Source organism: Cuculus canorus, chromosome 1 (genome assembly GCF_017976375.1).
Source record: "Cuculus canorus isolate bCucCan1 chromosome 1, bCucCan1.pri, whole genome shotgun sequence".
In the NCBI taxonomy this organism is placed as follows: Eukaryota; Metazoa; Chordata; class Aves; order Cuculiformes; family Cuculidae; genus Cuculus; species Cuculus canorus.
In genome coordinates this window covers 20504927-20524359 of record NC_071401.1, presented here as the reverse complement: position 1 = coordinate 20524359, position 19433 = coordinate 20504927, and the positions used below count along the sequence as shown (strand labels likewise).

Genomic DNA, 19433 nt, shown 5'->3' with positions numbered 1-19433 from the left:
AGGTTTGTTTAGGTTTCTGTCTTTCTGGAGTTGAGTTAATTTTATGATAAAGAAAATGCTGATAGCAAGTATTCTGAAGATTTGTTTTCCAGTGGTAATATGACACTATTCACTGGGCAACTATCTAAAGCAGCAGAGTGTTTACAGATATCATGAGATACAAAGCACTTTTAAGGAAATTCTTTTTGTGAGTGTTAGCCCCATGAAACTCAAACATACTTTAGCGATAGCTTTTACAAGTAGCAGAGCGTTTTAACGAACAGTGCAGGAAGTAGTTGCATACATCTCTTTGTAGCAGTTTGAAATAGCTATATGTGCTTTAGATATATCTAATATACACACATGCAAATTGCTTTGTTTCGTTTTACATATTTCTGTTCTCACATATCATGTTTCCTTTTTTTTCCAGGATTGCAGTACTGGAGTTGATAGATAAAACTAAATATATTGTTGCTGTAATGACAGGCCAGAGAGCCTGAAGTGAACTGTTTTTCAAATGTAGTGGGAAATTGTCCTTTCTGTGAAAAGCTTGCAGTCAAACCAGAAAAGAAATAGAGAGAGCAAGTTTTATGACCCTTGCTTAACATGAGGTGGCAGTTAGACTGACATTGGGGAATAAAGTAGTTTCTGGCAGATTCAGGATTTAAGCTGTGATCCCCTAAATCTGTGTCTGGAATGGCTCTGGCAAAAGATGGTAAATGAGCGTTACTGTAAAATAGTATCTGTTTCATCTTCCAGGCACAGGTAATTTACGTGATTAAGTTGTACTGGCAAATATATTTTGTAGTTATAACATTGCTTAAAATATTTCTTGGGTTTTGTAAGATTTTACCTCAAGGAGCATTCACGATGTTTGTTTTAAAATAATAGGTCAATACTTTAAAATTGGTTCAATTCATAACAAAAGCCTCAGGCTTCAATGTGAGTCTGTACCCAAAGGAAACTGTGATGGTCTGATTCTAGTTATCTTGGACTTATGGATCTTTAAAAATTTGACAGTAATAAATTATTAATTGATAATAGAAGTCTGTGTGTGTATTGCATGTGTACGTATATGTGTGTAAAGTTGTGTTACAATATGAATGACTTGTTTGGAGATCCTCATGACTGCATGTTTTTTTTAATTATAGTGTTTACAAGTAGCACTGGCTCTCATATTGTCCAGAGAAGGTCAAAGGGCAGAATATAAAATCAATTTTCATATCTCTTCTGTGTTTTAATCCAAGTTCTAAGAATTGTGGAGATCAATGCAGATCATACACACAGCTTTTTGATGTTGTTATTATTTGTTATCTCCTGTGGCCTCCTTCCCCCAAGCCCTTTATGGGGAGGGGAGAAGAGGGTGAAGAATAAATAGTTGTAAATGGTTTTGCTATAAGCAGCTCAAATGCATTAATAGTTTATAAATAAATAAAAATGAAATATTTTTCTTTAATTAAAGTAATTCAAAGACCATATGGTACATATTGGAATCACCTAAGTGGTTAATTGCATGTTAAATTCCTTTCCTTGTTCCCCCTGTAAATAACTGCAAAAATATTTACATTCCCTGTCTTGCTAGGTTTATTTATCATTTTATAATAAAAACACAGAAGTGTTATAAATTGAAATCTTAATCTCTTGTTTGACTCTCTTTCTAAAATGTCAGCAATGTCTCTGAGTTGGTTTACTTTGTGCACTCTCCCACTCCTAACAAGAAATACAAGACTCTGAAAAACTAAAGAGTATTGACATTAAGCAAGTCAGGGGCACAGCACAAGATGTGGTTTCTTGAAATTAACTTTCTGTTATTCTAAACAAGATTAGAAACTGCAGCAAAGGAAGTGGCTTTAAAGCTCTTTATTGGATTTTTTTTTAATTATTGTGTAACTCCAGAATGATGATGATGTAATTCTATAAAACTTAGAGGTCCTGAGGCCAAAACCACAGAAAGTTGACCGAGCAGGCTGCTGCATACCTGCGGAGAGAGTTGTTTCTGCCAGTCAGTGAGTGCTCTTAGCTTTTCCCCAGAGCAAGCTACTGGCATCATTTGCAAACTCTGTACTCCAAACCCCATTAAACTGTTCTTTCAAGTGAGAATGAATTGAGGACATCTTCAAAGCACTGTAAACTTACATAACAAACTAGTACAATAAGGAAAAAAATTCTATTATTTATTTCAGAACAAAAGAGTGAATTCTTTGAGCTGCAAAGCATAGTGAAAATCCTTTTCTTCTTTCAGTTTAAACTACTCACTTAGTTAATTAAAAGTGGGAGAATATATTCTGTTACATGGCAATTTGGCCTCCCCAGAATAAGTGCACCGGGCAGCAGAGCTTGAGCTTCGGAGCCTGGCAGCCACAGTCCAGGCTTCTGCTAGCAGAGCTGGACTGATCACTCCCTTTGCTGGAGGGGGCGGCAAGAAAAGAAGAGGAGCCTTACCAGGAAGCTTCTCAGCTTGTTTAACTGCAGACTCATTTATTTTGGGAAAGGGAGCATAGGAGACATTCAGAGAAGGGCATTTAATTCAAGTAGATGAGCACACTAACTCTGGGCATCGCTGCAATGAGTGAATGAGACTGAAATTTTCTGCATGTGATGACTGGATGTTGATGCAGTTCCGTGTCATGAAATCTCTGCAGTGTCTTCCTTCAATTTAGAGAAAAGTGATCTTGAACTTCCGTTTGGGACAGAATAAGGGTGTGAAGAGCATGAAGATACAAAATGGAGTAAAAGTAAAAAAAAAAAAAAAGACCACATAATACAACTTTTTCTTTTGCTAAAGCAGTTTTTTTATGATTTTTTTTTAATTATGCCTGTGCAGCTAGTACATCAAAATGGGAAGCTTGCTAAGTTAAATGTGGAGCATCCCTTTAATCTGCACCCCACAGAAAATTAACCATTTCTCTGTGCTGAAAAGTAGCTTATTGGTTCTTGACCTGTAACCTGCAGCTCTTTACGTTCCATTTGCAGCTCCCACTATATGAGTGGCTGACACAGCGCCAAGAAAACATTGTCTGCGCTAACTCTCAATGTGTTTGCATGCCAGGGCGGTGTTGTCCTTGAGTTCCACTAGCCCTGATAAACCTTGGTCTCAGCAGAGGGCAATAGCCTGTGGTGGTTTCTGTGCTAATCACTGTTCACATCTGGCTCCCATTACCAGACCCTAGAGCTTCTTCATGACTCTCAGGAGTTTTCCACCCATACTGATAGTTAAATTCAAGGGTGTTACAAGCAATAATGTCAAGTTAGTGTCAGATCCAAGGCTTCTTCACTCAGTAGCCGCCGAGGGAGATGAGTTGGCTGCATTTCTGTGGGGTTTCCTGCCAGAAACAATTTAATTAAGAAGGGAGAGGGCACCAAATGTCATCTCTTCAAATATTGTTTCTCGTGGAAACTATTCAACAACTTGTTCATATAAGTAACTACTGTAGCACACATTTTGTAATTAGAAGACTTAAATGATGAAAACATTTTTCTTATTAATGTTAGGTCTTTTCAGGTTCTCACTTGTGTTTTGTTGTCTTAAAATTCAAAGCAAAATGAACTTGAATATATTTTGAAGTACCTGAAGTCACAGCAGACACTGTTGGAAGAACATTTTGAGAAGTCCAAGCACTAGTCAAGAATTTCTGTAGGGTTTTTTTTTCTTTCCAAAGGCTGTAGCAGGAATTTGTAGCACTGATTCCATGTAGTTAGTGGAATGCTGTGGAAAAAATGATTACCCACAAACAAAAGCTAGTGTAGTATATATTAAGCTCTCATTTTGTTTTTGTAGTTTTAGAATCATATCTATATTTTTATATGAGATTATTTTTGTGATAATCTTAACAGTTCTAAATTTAGAATTCAAACTAAATAATTGAAGCCTAAATGAGTTTATGTATTCTTCAAAACAGTTTAGCTTAACTGATCCTGTCATATTGTTAAAATAAATGAAGAGGCTTAACTTTTAAATAGAAGATAGAAGTTGTAGTAAATTATTCAGATTTCTCCTAGAGCAGCAGTCTTATCCTCTCCAAAGATAACAGGATAAATACTTCTGTTCTCTGACTACAAAGGATGCCTATGTGACTAGTTTGGGCAAGACACCTGATTTCTGGTAGCTGAAATGAAATGAGCTGAATCTTACCCTGAGAATGTATCCTACAAGGACTTTAAAAAAAATCCTGGTAAGAATACAAAAGTATCAGTGAGGTATTTTTGTTTGTTACACAATGGGATGGAAAGCCATTGCACATGGAATTTTGGAAATATTTCAGACATAGTATAGGAGAAGATTGATAATGTTGGTGGAAAGAGGGCCCCTTTAATAACTGCAGTGGATCAGTCATACAGCTTTATTTCAGTCTGTTGTGCTAGATAAAAAACAGGCATGAACATGACCTGTGGATGGCATATTTTGATAACCCACGGGCTATGCTATAAAATGCAATGTTTTATAAACTCCTGGAATGGGATCATGGAACTTTTTGGAGTAGGTGGTTACTCAGAGTCTTTGTTAGCTTTCTAGCTTCTTACCAAAAATGCAATGTTTAAGAAGGAGATGTGCCCTAGTTCTATGTGTCTAGCCTTTACGCTTTCCAAAAGGCAGATTGTTCTTAAAATATTTTTTTTTGAATGTGGAGAAATCATTTAGCGTTGGGAAAAACACAAGAAATCAAGTGATTTTGCATCTATAGCTAATCTTATTAAAATGGAATTTTATGCTAAAGGAGGAACCACTTGGATTTATATCCATTTACAGTTACATGTTTATTTGTTATTGATAATAGAACATTTTAAAGGAGTAATAGCCTATATATTCTTGGGCATTTTGAACGTTTTATTGCCTGGATCGTAATCTCATCTGTATAAAGCAGGAAGAGTTTTTTAAGGCAGGCAGGTAGCTCCTTGTGAATTAGGGTAGAGGCTGTGTCTTAATGTTTAAATATTTGTTTACGGGTAGCTAAGTACAGTTTTGGAAAGTTAATTGGTAAAACAGCATAGAAACAGAAAATGTACTTGAGTAATGAAATAGGTAATGGTGAAATACTGAAGACTAGGAGTTCCTGATTAGAAACTTTCTGTGACGACTAAGAAGAAAATAGTGAAAGGAAATGATGATATGCTGGTGTTATTAATTTCTAGATTGGCAAAAATCTATACTGGTTAAAAAAAGTATATAGGCTTCAAAATTCACTAGGGAATAGCAGTGTTCATAATCAGATTTCCTTGACTGCTGTTGGCAATATGGAAACAATCTTAGTTGCGTTACACCTTTGAGGGTGGCAGTCATGTAACTTAAGCTATCTAAAAGTATATTCCTTATATGTTCCAATAAAAGAAGGTAAAGCCATCGATAGCCTATCTGTCTTAGACATCTATCTTAAGATGGATTGACTCATCCTGTGGTTTTGTTTGCTTTTTTGGATACCGTGCTGTTACCAGTAAATTTTTGAACTCTCAACTTCAACGTATTTGAGAGCCTCCTCAAATGCAGAGAGAGAGATGAGCGGTGTCTTTCCTTGGTTGTTTGAAAGGAAGCAATGTGGAGTTTCTTATTTAGGTACATTAACAAAGACAAGATCAGACAGAATGTCTTCTATTTGAACAGAGGGCACTGAGATCTGTTTTAGGTATGGACTCTGAAACAATCTTTTGGTCTGAGGCAGGTTACTGATATCTTCTTTTCTCCTTACTGTGATCCAGAGAATTTCAACAAATTTAATGAATGTACTAGTTAGTCATCTTGGAAGCACAGATGAGCTGGTTTAGGTGCAGATCATTAAATGCAAGAGGATTTGATGTGAACAATGTAGTCTGAGCTGTTAAGGAAGACGCACTGTCCTAGTTACAGCTTATATGATGCATTTAATTAATTCCTTTCTGATGGGGGAGGTAAGGGTCATTGGGCACTGGAACAGGCTGCCCAGGGAGGTGGTTGAGTCACCTTCCCTGGAGGTGTTTAAGGGACCAGGTGCTGAGGTGCATGGTTTAAGGCGTCGATGACCCAGTGGGTCCCTTCCAACCTAGTGATTCTGTGATTCTATGAAATATTCTTCCCTGTGTCAAACTCATAGAATTTTTTTTTGTTTGTAGCAGAAAAAGCAATTTGATTTTTTTCACTGAAATTATATATTTGGAAGTTATCTAAATTTCTGAGTATATGAAAGCAATTCATCAGCAAAGCATTCCACATTCCTGAGAGAGTTGAATTTTTAAGTTGAAGCTTTTAATCCTAACTTTGAAAACTTAATATACAATAAAATATAAATGGATGTGTTTTCCTGCTCAGTCTTCTAAAAATGTAGACTCTCTGATCTGTTTCAAAATGTGCTCTTAGTTTAGTGATTGTGGCTATAATTAAGGGACTAGTTAGAAAAACTGTATATAAACACAGCAACCACAATACTTTTCAGAGCAAACTTGAGAATCTATATCCAAGCCAAATGTTTTTACATACTTGCACTACAATGAGATATGGTACAGTTGGTGTTTACTTTAAAGAAAAGAAAAAAAAAAGTTAATCAGTCTTAAGAATTTGCATCCTGCATCAAGACCCACAGGAAAATTGCTGACTGGTGACATTTTTTCATCTCCTCTAACTTTGCTGCTCTTGCTTTAAACTAGTTGTGTAGGCTACCAGTAGAGGCTAGATTGCTCACTCATGGCAAATTCCATCTGGCCTGGAAACCTGTCTTAGGGTGGAGATAACGATCTTGTTAAAAGTAGCTTTTGAATGGTTGAACTGCAGCTAACTGAGAACTTTATTTGTAGGTGTTGCTTAGAAGTGGGAGCTAAAAACTTTGTTCCTCACTGGCTATTCACAGCTATATAGATTATAGATCACTGTTTGCTACATTTTGAGGTAAAAAGACTGATTAAAAGTCAGATACTTCTTTTTCCACCCTCTCAGATTTTTTCTTTTGGGCGTACACATACATCTTTGACTTGGTTAAGCGAAGAATAAGGTGATCATCAGCACCGACTTGAATACAGAAATGTAATTTGTTTCAGCTGTTCAAAAATCAAGAGATTGTTACTTACAGCGGGGCAGAGAATCATAATCAAAGATAAATAGTTCTGGAAAATTGCTAATGCCCCTTCACTTTTCTGTTTGGCTGCCTCAGAATTTCAGCCTTTGGCTCTAGAATAGGAAAAAGCATCTGACAGCCCATGGATTTATATTTAAAACCTTGGTTGCGCTACTTCATTGCTTATCTCCCACTTCTTCTTTAAAACTCTGTTTTCTGTAGTACCTACAAAAATCTTGACAAGTCATATCACAAGAATGTTAAGAGCTTCAACTTTGAGTAGGAGGGGAAATAAGATATGGGACTCGTCTCTTCTTTGGTTTCCTCAGAGAGCTGAAAGTGCAGAGTAAGTTTCTCACTGCTTTAGCTCTACGGTAATCCATCTTCAGTTCAAAAAATGTGCCCAGATCTCTTGGGAATCAATGTCTTTTCAGCTGGAACCTGCTTGTCTTTCCCCATTGCACCAGAGAGGTGTCGAAATCTTCATCCTTGGAGATACTGAAACTTTAGTCAGAGCTCTGAGGAAGCTCATCAAAGTTGGCTCTGCTTTGAGCAAGGGCTGGACCAGATGACCTTCGGAGGTCTCTCGTGGTTTAAATTACACTCTTACAGTCAGGGAAATGAAAGTATTTTTCTTTCTGTGAAAGTAAGGCTTGTGCTTCTGATTTTCTCTGCTAAGAAAACTAGAGTAAACAGTCAACACCAAACAGCATTAAAAAAAGGAGTCCACCATCACTGGAATGGGTCATGAAGCCAAGCTTCAAGCAATACATAAATGAATGACAGTATAACTACGGATGACAATCTGCTGTATATATGCATTTAAAAATGTGCAGACAAATCTGTGAACGGTGACATTGCATGTGGATATAATTTGTCTGGCTCTGAATGTTTTATAGTATTAAATGCAAGTCCCTGTTATCATCTTGTTTGTGGCAAAAGTTTATAAATTGAACTTTTCCAAGTGTGAAGCTGCACTTACCAACATGGAAAATGATGAAATGTGGTGTTGCTTTTAATAAGGTAATTGTGATTTACTTTTAAGACTGGAAGAACAACATAGCTGTTATCAGATATGAATATATTTTTTTACTGCTTAATTTTCTCTCCTGATCCCATTTATGTAAAATTTCAATTGTGATGATCAGTTTATTGGATATACAATATTTAAGTTGAAACATGCTTTTTATAATAAAGAATGTGTTCATTCTTGGATTTCTGGCTGTCTTTATTTTTTAACTTTTTTTCTTAACAGTTTGTCAGATTTCTTCCATTATACTTCAGAAAATGCTGAACAATTTAAAGGATTTAAAATATGACTTCTGTTCTGTTTATTTGTTTCTTTTCTTCTTACAGGCCTGGCAGCTGCGATTCAGTCATCTTGTGGGCTACGGTGCCAAATATTACTCCTACCTTATGTCCAGGGCTGTTGCCTCCATGGTGTGGAAACAGTGTTTTGCTCAGAACCCATTTGATAGGTAAAAACAGAGAAAATATGAAGTAGAATGAAGTGTTGTGCTGTGTGCTTCTGGAAAACATAAAGCAAATGGAGTCATGTAGATTAATGGGCTTTTTAAAAGAAAATAAATTTTTACCCTTTTTCATAGAATTATAGACTCCTAGAATACTTTGGGTTGGAAGGGACCTTTACAGGTCATCTAGTCCAACACCGGTGCAGGACCAGGGACATCTTTAACTGGATCAGGCTTCTCAGAGCCCAGTCCAACTTGACTTTGAATGTTTCCACTCCACCACCTCCCTGAGTATCCTGTTCCAGTGTTTCACCACCCTCATTGTAAAAAGTTTCTTCCTTATATCCTGTCTAAAGCTGCCCTTCCTCCTTTTTCTTGATATTAAGTGGATTATAAAACAGGAAATAACCACAGGTATAAAGTGTACCGTGGGACATGTTCATTGGTGCAAAAAAAAATTGTGTTGATGTTTTAAAATACAGGCGTGCCAGGTCGGGAGGCACTGAAATCCATATTTAGATGTAATTAGAGAGCCTGATTTTCATAGATGCCTAATTACTTGTAATTTTCTGTTGAAATCAAAGCAACTGCAGGTATTAAACAAGCTTCATGTCACCAACTTCAAAGCTAAGTATTGCTATCCTACTTATTTTGCTTTGTGAAATTAAAAAGTACATTCTGAGATCGCAAATTGTAGGTGTTCTTATACCTTATGTGAACATTCAGAACATTGTAACAGAGCAAATTTTCCCCTTGGAGCAACGAAGGCTGAAATGTTGTTCACAATTAACTTCTATAAACACCAACACGTATTCATATGTGTAAAATTTGTCTAGTTCAGTTACTCATAGTATAATATTAAATGTAATTTGAATTTGAGGAGTGGATGTGGAATCAAGGGTGGAAAATTTAATTTGATCTTTGTCTCTGAGTTTTGTAGAGATCCTAGAAGCAAATCTGACTGAAAACTGAACAGGTTGTACTTGCAAGTGGCTCTAACGTCTGTGTTTCTCCAGGGCAATGGGCGAGCGTTATCGTAGAGAGATGCTGGCACACGGTGGTGGAAGAGAGCCCATACTTATGGTTGAAGGTAGAAAAAAACCTGCTTTATACTCTTGCTCAAGGAAGAACTAATTTAACTGCGTTTCCCAATTTGGTCTTTTTAGTTTAATTATGATTTTCGTTGGATTTATGAAAGAAAACTTGTTCATTTACTTAGTTAAGTGGACTGGCCATCAACTTTGTGTCATGGTCGGTAGAATTCTCTGTAATACACAGATTATAAAGACACACAGACAGATAGTTGGGGTGAAGTGTTGGAAAGGATTGTATTACAAGGCTGTCTAAAGAATTCAGAATATAATGCACTTAAAGGAAGACAGATGACATCAGTTTTGGATACCAAAAAAATTATGCTTCCTACATATGTGAAATTTATAATAGATCTGTTTACTTTGTATACAAGAACTTGAACTTGTTTTGGCCATGTCATTTTAGCATCATCAAAATAGCTTTGGTTGTATTAGTACTTTGAGTGTACATTCTCATGAAATGGAGGCTTGAAGAATGTAATAAACACACTTTGTTCATTTCCTCTCAATACCATATTTGCTTTTTGAATCTGAAAAACAACGTTTAAAAATCATTCATAGCGATAGCAAAAATATTGTACTTCATATATTAAAATAATGCTCAGGAGAATGAAACAAGTTTGAGAAACTGCTTACTTCATGTCAAATCTATTTGATCTGTGAGATCAATATAAAGACTTCCCTCTGTAGTCTCGCAGCATTCAAATATTTTTGCATTAGTATCACTGTTCCTAATATGAGCATTTGGTAAGTACTTCATCTAATGGGGCACCTTTCAATTAACTCTGAAATTCATAATATTAAGGATGAATATTAATTTTTTGATCTTTGTTCACTGCAGTTTGGTAGACTAGAAGTTGTGAGTTTTCTTCCTACAGATAAGGAAGACAGCGGTAATGCATCTGTATTTCATCATGAGATTGGCACAGTTTCATTACTAGAATATTTCAGTTCTCTGACCCATCTGTTTATATTTGAGGCTATAACCTCTGCTTTCATTAGACTCATGATATATTAAGCAACTATGTAGATCAGTCTACTTATGTTTCAGATCTACAGAGTTACTTTTCATTCAGTATGACTTCGAGGACTTGCCTTTCTTTACTGCTCCTGAAGAGTTTGTGTTTGTATCCTCAAAAAGCTGTAGCCCAAAATTGTGGATTAAGTAGTTGCAAGACAGGAACATACATCTTTTCAAGCGCTTCCAATTATTATATTGTAAGTCATGTGGTAGAGAAAGAAAGTGTTTTTAAACAGGAGTTATGCTTATCATCTCTTCTATTTTTGGGATGTATTTTTCATTTTACTGAGCACAAAGTCTTCTCGGAATGTCCTAGAGGGTATGTTGAAGTTGCTGGCAGTGTGCTTCCTGGAATCAGATGTTATTCAAATTAAGTTCACAAAATTCATCTGTGGATGGACTTGAATAAAATGAGAACACAATGGGCCATGATACAATCATGGTACAATCATAGTATAGTAAGGGTTGGAAGGGACCTTAAAGATCAAAAATCAGTGTGGGGTTGAGAGTATGCATCAGATATTTTGGATAAAACTTGCTACTGAAATTAATCTGGAAAAGTGGCATCATAGTCCAGAAAATTCCAAGTTTATTTTAAGTTTAAAAGAAATCCAAATATGTTGAAGTCTGGCAAGGTACAGTGAAAGCATACGTGCAAGTTCAACTCTTGAAATGCAGTAATATGATGTTTTAGGCACTTCAGTATTCATAGTCCTCATAGTAGTCATTTACTTGATTCATTTAGTGCTGGTAGTTCATCAGCAAGTTGTCAGGACCGATGGTTAATGATGTGTAGGCGATATCTGTGCAGCCTGGAGTTTGCAGAAGAGAGCAAGCTACATTTAAGGAATAATTGTGCACACAGCAGAGCAGTCAACTTGACATTAGTGGTAGGTTAATAGGATCTTTTATGATGTGACCAAAACATCTGTGTGTAAAAAATACGCAGTTTGATTTTAAATTTTTTTTCTTTAAATCAGCAAATCCATAAACTACTAGAGAGAACTCTGTGTCACCTGACCGTCAGTAACTGTAGCGCAGCTGCCAGTGTGTTTGTTCATGTGTAGAGAACTAGACAGCAGTAACTCCTCTGACCATGTCTAGACGACTTTGGAATTTCTCCAAAGAGTGAAACCTCACAGTCTCTCTGAGCAATTTGTGCCAGTTCTTGGTCATTCTCACAGGGAAAAAGCATTTCCTGCTGTTCAGAGGGAGCTTCTTGTGATTCATTTTGTGCCCATTGCCTTTGGTCCTGTCACTGGGCACTGCTGACAAGAGCCTGGGTCTGTCCTCTTTGCACCCTCCCTTCAAGTATTACTCATTAGTAACATCTCCCTGAGCCTTCTCTGCTCCAGGCTGAACAGTCTCAGCTCTCTCAGCCTTTCATCACAGGAAGAATGCTCTGGTCCCTTCATCATCTTCGTGACCCTTTGCTGGATTCTCTCCAAATCTGAGGAGAGAGGAAGGATCAGGCTGTTATCAATACTTCGCCTAATGAGCCTAGGATGCCATTCATCTTCATTGTGGCAAGGGTGCACTGCTGGGTTATGTTCAACTTCGTGTCCACCAGTATCGCAAGGTCCTTTTCTGCAAAAGTACTTTCTTGCTGTGTGGTTCCCAGCATATACTGTTACCTGGGGCTTTTCCTCCCCAGGCGTGGGACTTTGTACTTCTCTTTGTTGAACTCTACCCCATCATCCAGATCATTAAATGAAGATGTTTAAAAGGACTGTACTCCAATTAGGCTTTGTAGCACTGATCACCTCCCTCTGGGCCTGGCCATTCAGCCAGTTTATAATCCATCTCACTCTCTGATCATCCTGCCTGTACATCAACAGGTTCTCTGTAAGGATCTTACAGGAGACAGTGTCAAAAACCTTGCTAAAGTCCAGGTAGACAATGTTCGCGGCCCTCCCATTATCTGCCAGGCCAATTGTTTCATCATATACAGTTACCAAGTTGGTTGAGCATGACCTGCCTTCGGTGAATCCATGGACTATTCCTGATGTTTTTGTTGTTCGTGTGCCTGGAAATGGCTCCAGGATTAGTTGATACACCACCTACCTAAGGACTGAGATGAGACTGACCAGCTTGTACTTCCCTGCATTCTCCATGCCCTTCTTGAAGATAGGTATGGCATTTCACTTTTTTCCAGTCTTTTGGCACTTCTCTCAGTGGCTGTGATTGCTCAAAGATTACTCAGAATTGCCTTGCAAGGCCATCTGCCGGCTCCCATAGCACTCGTGACTGCATCCCTTCAGGGCCTTTTGGGCTTATGTATGTTCAGTTTGGTTAAATATTCCCTGATCTGATCCTCTTCCACCAATGATACATCTTCCTTGCTTCATATTATCTCCTTGGCCACTTTTGTATTCTGAATTTCACTTCTATACTCTGTATTTCTTGAATATTTCTTTAAACAGAAATTTTAAAAGGTATTCAAGGTCATAAAAATAACCATAAAAATTCCTTGCCTCTGCTTGTTGTGATGTGCGTTTTTAGACAGTGCAAAACTTAAAACAAGCATGCTTGAATAACTCCCTGAAAAATGAATTTTTTTGACAAGTTAATAATTTGATTGCTTATTTGGGATTATATGAGGTTAATCCTAGAACACGTGATGGAAAAGTTTATATGTTTATATTTAATTACTCTGTATTTATTACAAAAAATTGATAATTTAAGGAGAAAAGTAAGAACAGTTACTTGTTCTTTAATGTGTTTAGGTTCTATCTCATTGTGAAGTTAGCCGTATTCATTGACTGACTGATAATAGATAACTTCGGAAGCACATTTCATTATAGTTTCTTTATTATGATTTTCTTCTTGGAAGGTATCTGTTGAATGTCTTTTGTGTTTGGATATGACCATAGCTTTTAATCTTTATCCCACATGATTTCATAGATGTACTGATAAGGGAAGATAAAGAATCTGACCTGCCATTCAGTGGAGTTAACTGACAAGATTCTTGTTTGGACTAGTCTTTAATTAGAAAACACAATATACTTTTTTCATTGTTTGGATTTGGTTCTCTTGGCATTTGTTTCCATTTAAAAAAAAAACAAGCCAACAAACCAACATAGAAGCTTTATGAAACCTTTTTTAACATTTACTTAAGTGACCTCTTTTATCTTACATCTTTGATAATCTGTGACAAAATAGTCACAGATACGGATAGCAGGCAATTAAAAAATGAGTGAACAATGCTTTGTCCAACAGGCTTGCTTTTTCTTTTTTTTTCCCCTTAGAGTGGAAATAGAGTTTGGGAAGAACTTGCTTGATTCCTCTGTCACTTGGGTTGGCAGCATGGCTCTTGCAGACCATCTGTTTCTCAGGACTACGTAGCATTAGGAATTCCAAATTCCTTTAAAGATGTGTAACCCAGGTGTCCCTTCCAGGTCCAGTTGTGTGTGGGTTGCAGGTCTGAACAAGATTCAGGTGTGCACCATCCCTCCCTCACTCCCTTGGCACTTCCTAACTGGAAGGAAAACCAGGTGCATAGGCAGAAAGTGAATTGCGGCATGAAAAGTGCTGGGTTGGATGATTTGGGAGCTGCAAGCATGGAACATATCGTGGGATGCACTGCTTCCGCGGTTCTGGTACAGTTATGTTGCCCTTTGTGTCTCTGAAGAAGTCCTCATGCAAAATACACGTGAAGTTGTGTTCTTGATTCATTAATGCTGAATTATGTTGTGGACAGTCATACTTGGCTGTGTGCATACATGATAGTCAAACCAACGGAGTGTGTAGATAAGCACGCATTTGCTCCAATGCAATTTGAAAATTTGTTATTCCATGCCTCAAATTGTACTTCATGAAATAATTATGATTTGAAGAGGCTGTAAATATCTTCAGATAATGATTGTATGTCTCTTTGAAAGTGTAAGAAATATGCATGAATCCTAAGAAGTGATGTGAATGGCAACATGTTAATGCAAACTACATGGACCCAAAATAATTAGTGTTCCAAAGGAGCAGAGGCCAAATTTTGCCAGAGGCTTTATTCTTCTCCCAATTTTCAGTGATTGTAGGTTATAGCTAACCATTTCTCAAAAGGGTGTGGTTAACCACAGTGCTGTAATGTGAAAGAAAACTTCAAAGCAGAGAAGATAAGCTATGCAGTTGCCTTAGGCTTGGGAGAGACTGAGCTGAAATAGGAGTTGGGCTGAACATATGAAATACACTCCTAGGTTTTAAAACTGCAACCATCAGACCTTGTGGACATCTTACTAAATCATTTAGACTGAAGTGCTGAGTACTTACAATATATCAAAGCTGATCTTGCTTTGATATATTTTAATGGACTTTAAAGGGAGACGTGACTGTTATTAACACATCTGTGTAGAGTAAGAGGTTAAAACTCAGAAATACCATCAGTGTCTGTTTCTTTTGGCGTTGTCTGCTCTAAAATCTGTAGTTATTTATTTCACAAGGGCTTGATCATTTTACTACAGTAGGAGTTCTTCAGCGATGACCTCAGTTACTCTTTGTCCTTCCCTTGCAAAAGCAAATTCTACTAGTGTCTGCTTTTGATGTTGGTGATGGGAAAATAGCAAGGCAGTAGACCACTAATGCAAGAAATCTGAAATTTGTTTGTATTATCAAAAGTTGGAACTACTGGGTAGGAGGTTACTTGGCAGCACTATCACCAGAACAATTTTGATTTCTCCTACGTATTTAAAACAAACCATGTGGAGTCTAAATGAATGCAATTGCTAACAAGTTTTGACTGGGATTTGGTAAGACTGTATTCAGCTGCGCTAAAATACATCCAAGTGTACTGGTTTATTTTATTGATTTTGTAATATCCAGGATTGGAATGTTTTTGTTATGATTTGCCATTTTTATGAAAGAGGGAAATTGAATCAACTTGAAGATAATCCCAGCATCAGTCTCTTATCTTCCCCCGATGATTGTAGTTAACTTTGCTGTGTTTGCAACATATTGATAATCATGATTTTAAGAGGTGTCCACAGCAGAATAAGTTTTAGTCTGTCAAAAGGACTGGCTAAACATCATCTGGAGTGTTTGCTTTTTATAAAAGTGAATATTGGGAGGCAGGGGTTGTATTTTAGGGCTTGGGATGGTTATGTCTATTACGGCCATCTTTATATACAGTCTATGCAGCATTACAGTCATCCCTCCATATTGATATCTGATAGGAAAAGTCATATTGGCTATAGGAAAATGACTCTTTTTATAGAGCCACATCTTAAAAACTGAAAGGAAGAAAGGAATAATTCCACTAGTGAGATTCTTATACCTGTGCTGGTCATCCAGGTTTCTTTTCTGGGATATGGCTGCCATCCATGTCACCTTCTTAAGGCATTCGCTCAACTTCTGAGAATGCTGCAGGAAAATAATATGAATTTAAACTAGATTTTTTTCCAAGGCTGTTAGGGAGCAAATATGCATGCTCCCCAGCCAGCCCACTCAGGAGCCTGAGAAAGGGAGTCTGCAAGAGGCCGTGGCCCTCTGGGGAGGTTAGATTAGTAGCTGGTATCTGAACACAACTGTTTCTCAGCCCAGCATACAGCAAGCCATTTTTCATTGTGAACTAGAAGTACACAGCCAATTTTATTAACATTAGAGTACACAACAGTTTTACCAAGTATTTGGAAATATTAATTCTCTTTCATTTTGAAAATAACCTGATGAAAACTTCGTTTAGCAGCACTTCAGTCAGCCTATATATAGTATGAGATTGTTTTCCTTTTACTGTGCAGTATTGATCTACTGGGTCATGGCAGTTTATGTTGACACTTGCATCATGTGTTTAAATCAGTTTGAAATGGTATTCTGTGAGGTCTTAGCAAGAAAATTCTTTCTGGTTGCTTACACAAAATTACCTCAAGCTGGTCTGTTTCCTGGTGCATTTTGAATCATTGTGATAGTAAAAGATTCTGGTCTTTTAGCAGCATGCAATTATAATTTCCACTGAAAGCAAATATTATTGAGGATGTGAAAGAATATGAAATTATGTTCAGTAGGTACACTGATCAGAAAGGGTAGAACAGGGTTATATTTACATTGGCAGCTGTCAGAAAGAACAGATCACTTCAAAGAAGTACAGAGATTAAATTTTACATTTGGCAGCTGTACTGTTTGGAGTTTTTTTCTGGTACAATTAGTGCAGTAAATTTCCATATATAATCTTGAAAATGTTAATACCGGTGAAAAGACCAACTTTAATGTAATATTAAGCAAAGAGAAACACATCTGAAAATAATTTACAGGATATATTCTCATGTTTTCTAAAAACTGGGATTCTGGGGAGGAAGGTGCAAAAGAGCTGCTCTGTTTGTACAATTACTTGGCAAAGTACTTGAGCATGATTCTTCTTTATGCTAATTTCCCAGTCTGTTATTCTGTAGCTGTATGATAGAGCTAGCAGATGCAATAATTAACATTCTTAATAAAAGGTAAGCCCTGGTACTGTAAAAAAGCAAAACTAAAACTGCAATGCACTGAAAATGCTTTTGTTTGGGTATGTTTCATGCCTTCTGAAAAATTTCAGATAGTTGTACTTTACATAATGGATTAAATGCTTTCAAGGTGCATAAAACTTTGAGAAAATGTGTTCTTTCTGGCTCTAGACCTGAGACTCAGCAAATTAGGATTTAGATATGCTCTCAATCATTGATTTATGCCAGTCACTTGGGTATGACTGAGTCTATGGTTACATTGCCTTAAAATGAATATAATTCCCTGCTTAAGCAAGATTGTAATGATAAAAGTCAGTTGAAAGTCTTGGAACCTGTCAGTCTGTGATAACATGTAACAGGCAGCTTGAAGAATTTAAATAATACCTATACACTGTGAATGCATTTCTTTCTTGAGAAAGTAACCTGATAGCCATTTTTGTCCCATGGTGACATTAAAAGTAAGTTAGCAATAAGCATTATTATTGACAAAACTTTCAAGGTCATGGTATTCTTACTAAGAGCCTGTTGTTTTGTTTGTAGGTATGCTTCAGAAATCCCCTTCAGTGGAAGATTTTGTGGATGCCCTTGTTTCAGACTTAGACCATGACTTCGAAACGTTCATCATGGACTCATAAAAATGTTCTACAGAACTGAATTCTTTTAAAGAGGATTGCATATGTCTTCGTAATTGTGGATAAAATATTGTTGTGATGGGTTTTGCTTCTTGGTGAACAGTTGTAAAAGCTTGAATGTTCCTGTTGTTGGAACAGTAATAAATAATTTAATTGGATCACTGTGTTTCATTTATGAAAATGATGGCTTTTCACTGCATAGCAGCTTAAGTGTGGAATTTGAGAGAGCAAATCCTCTAGCATGTGCTGTTGTTGGAATAGGTGGTTAAATGGGAACTCTACTCCATTTCAGGGTGGGTGGAGTGTTGTGAATGGTCTTTTGGTACGCATATTGGATTCAGTGTTAGGACATACCTGTTGAATATCCTGACACAGAACTCTTTGCACAGGTCTTTCTCACATGTTGATAAAATGTTTGGGAGGAAGAATGGAATTTACAGGGTGCCATAAAACTTGTCTTGCTATTGACTTGGCAGTTTTTAAAATATCCAACAGAGTTAGAATTTTAGTTCCTAGGCTTCTCTTTTGCAGATCTTCCACTGAGCTTCAGTGTTCAGGGGTGAGCAGTTGTTCTCCTCCCATTAACTGGGTCCTTTTGGTTTTTTATCTGTGTTTTGTTGAGTAGTAGTGGTTTAGTTTTGCCCACATTGCTTTAAGGGCTTTGCTGGATGAAGTCTTATCATGTTTTGGTGAATATAGATTTGCAGGCGTTTTGATGATTCCATTGCAGAGAAGAATTACTGTGGAAATGTATTGACAATATCGCTGCATAGGTATGGCCCGAATCTGGTCCCTGCATATTTGTTCAAATGGAATTTCCTTTGAATGATGAGTGGAACTGCTTAAAGTATGGGAGGGTAGGCTAGGGGGTGGAGGAGGGGATGGTGGTGGTGGAATTCATTCAAAACAAAGGTACCTTTCCAGGATAGGCCAGAGCATTTTACGGTTTCCCATGATATGGTAGGTGATGAAGAAAGGACGTATTATGTTATCAGTGGGGTTTTCTTTTTCTCTTGCAATAAATTATGAAATGGTACTTGAATGCCTATTAAAAAAAAAAAAAAAAAGTGGTGAGTTTTTCTCTAGAAATGGCCTTGTCTTTTAGAGGTCTTAGAGGTCCTCTGTAGGTTGTTACAAAAGGTATCTTCAGAGTCCTGCTCAGCAGAAATGTAGTGAAAGAAGCAAGGAAGGAAGAGAACCAAGGCTGAGAGAGCCCAGCAAATAGAATCATTGAATCATAGGAAGGTTTGGGTTGGAAGGGACCTTAAAGCCCATCCAGGTCCAACACCTCCCATCAGACCAGCCTGCTCAAGGCCCCATCCAACCTGGCCTTGGACGCTTCCAGGGATGGGGCAGCCACAGTTTCCCTGAGCAACCTGTGCCAGTGCCTCACCACCCTCATGGTGAAGAATTTCTTCCTTATGTCTAGTTTAAATCTTCCCCTTCCAATTTACAGCCATTCCTCTAGTCCTGTCACTACATGCCTATGTAAAAAGTCTCTCGCCAGCTTTCTTGCAGCCCCTTCAGGTACTGGAAGGTCGCTATAAGGTCTCCTTAGAGCCTTCTCCAGGCTGAACAACTGCAGAACTCTCAGCCTGTCCTCGTAGCAGAGGTGTTCCAACCCTATAGCTGGGACAAAGCAAGTGAAGAATAAAGATAAAAAAGCAGGGGTAAGTGAGAGCTGATGGGATGATTTGCTCCCATTTTTTAGCAGAATTTGTGCTGTTGGGTATCATTCTTATCATTATTCGTATCATTTATATCATATCATATATCATATCATATAATTCATATTTT

The 19433-nt window shown here is 37.3% G+C and overlaps 1 protein-coding gene across 1 annotated transcript in view; it reads left to right on the top strand.

Moving 5' to 3' along the window:
- MIPEP (mitochondrial intermediate peptidase) overlaps positions 1–17783 on the top strand; it is a 68394-nt gene extending 50611 nt beyond the window's left edge. Inside the window, exons 17-19 of the mRNA XM_054069576.1 lie at positions 8352–8473; positions 9484–9557; positions 17545–17783. Coding sequence (XP_053925551.1) covers positions 8352–8473; positions 9484–9557; positions 17545–17639 — 291 coding nt within the window. The 3' untranslated portion in view covers positions 17640–17783. The remainder of the gene's footprint in view (positions 1–8351; positions 8474–9483; positions 9558–17544) is intronic.
- The last annotated feature ends 1650 nt before the right edge of the window (positions 17784–19433 follow it).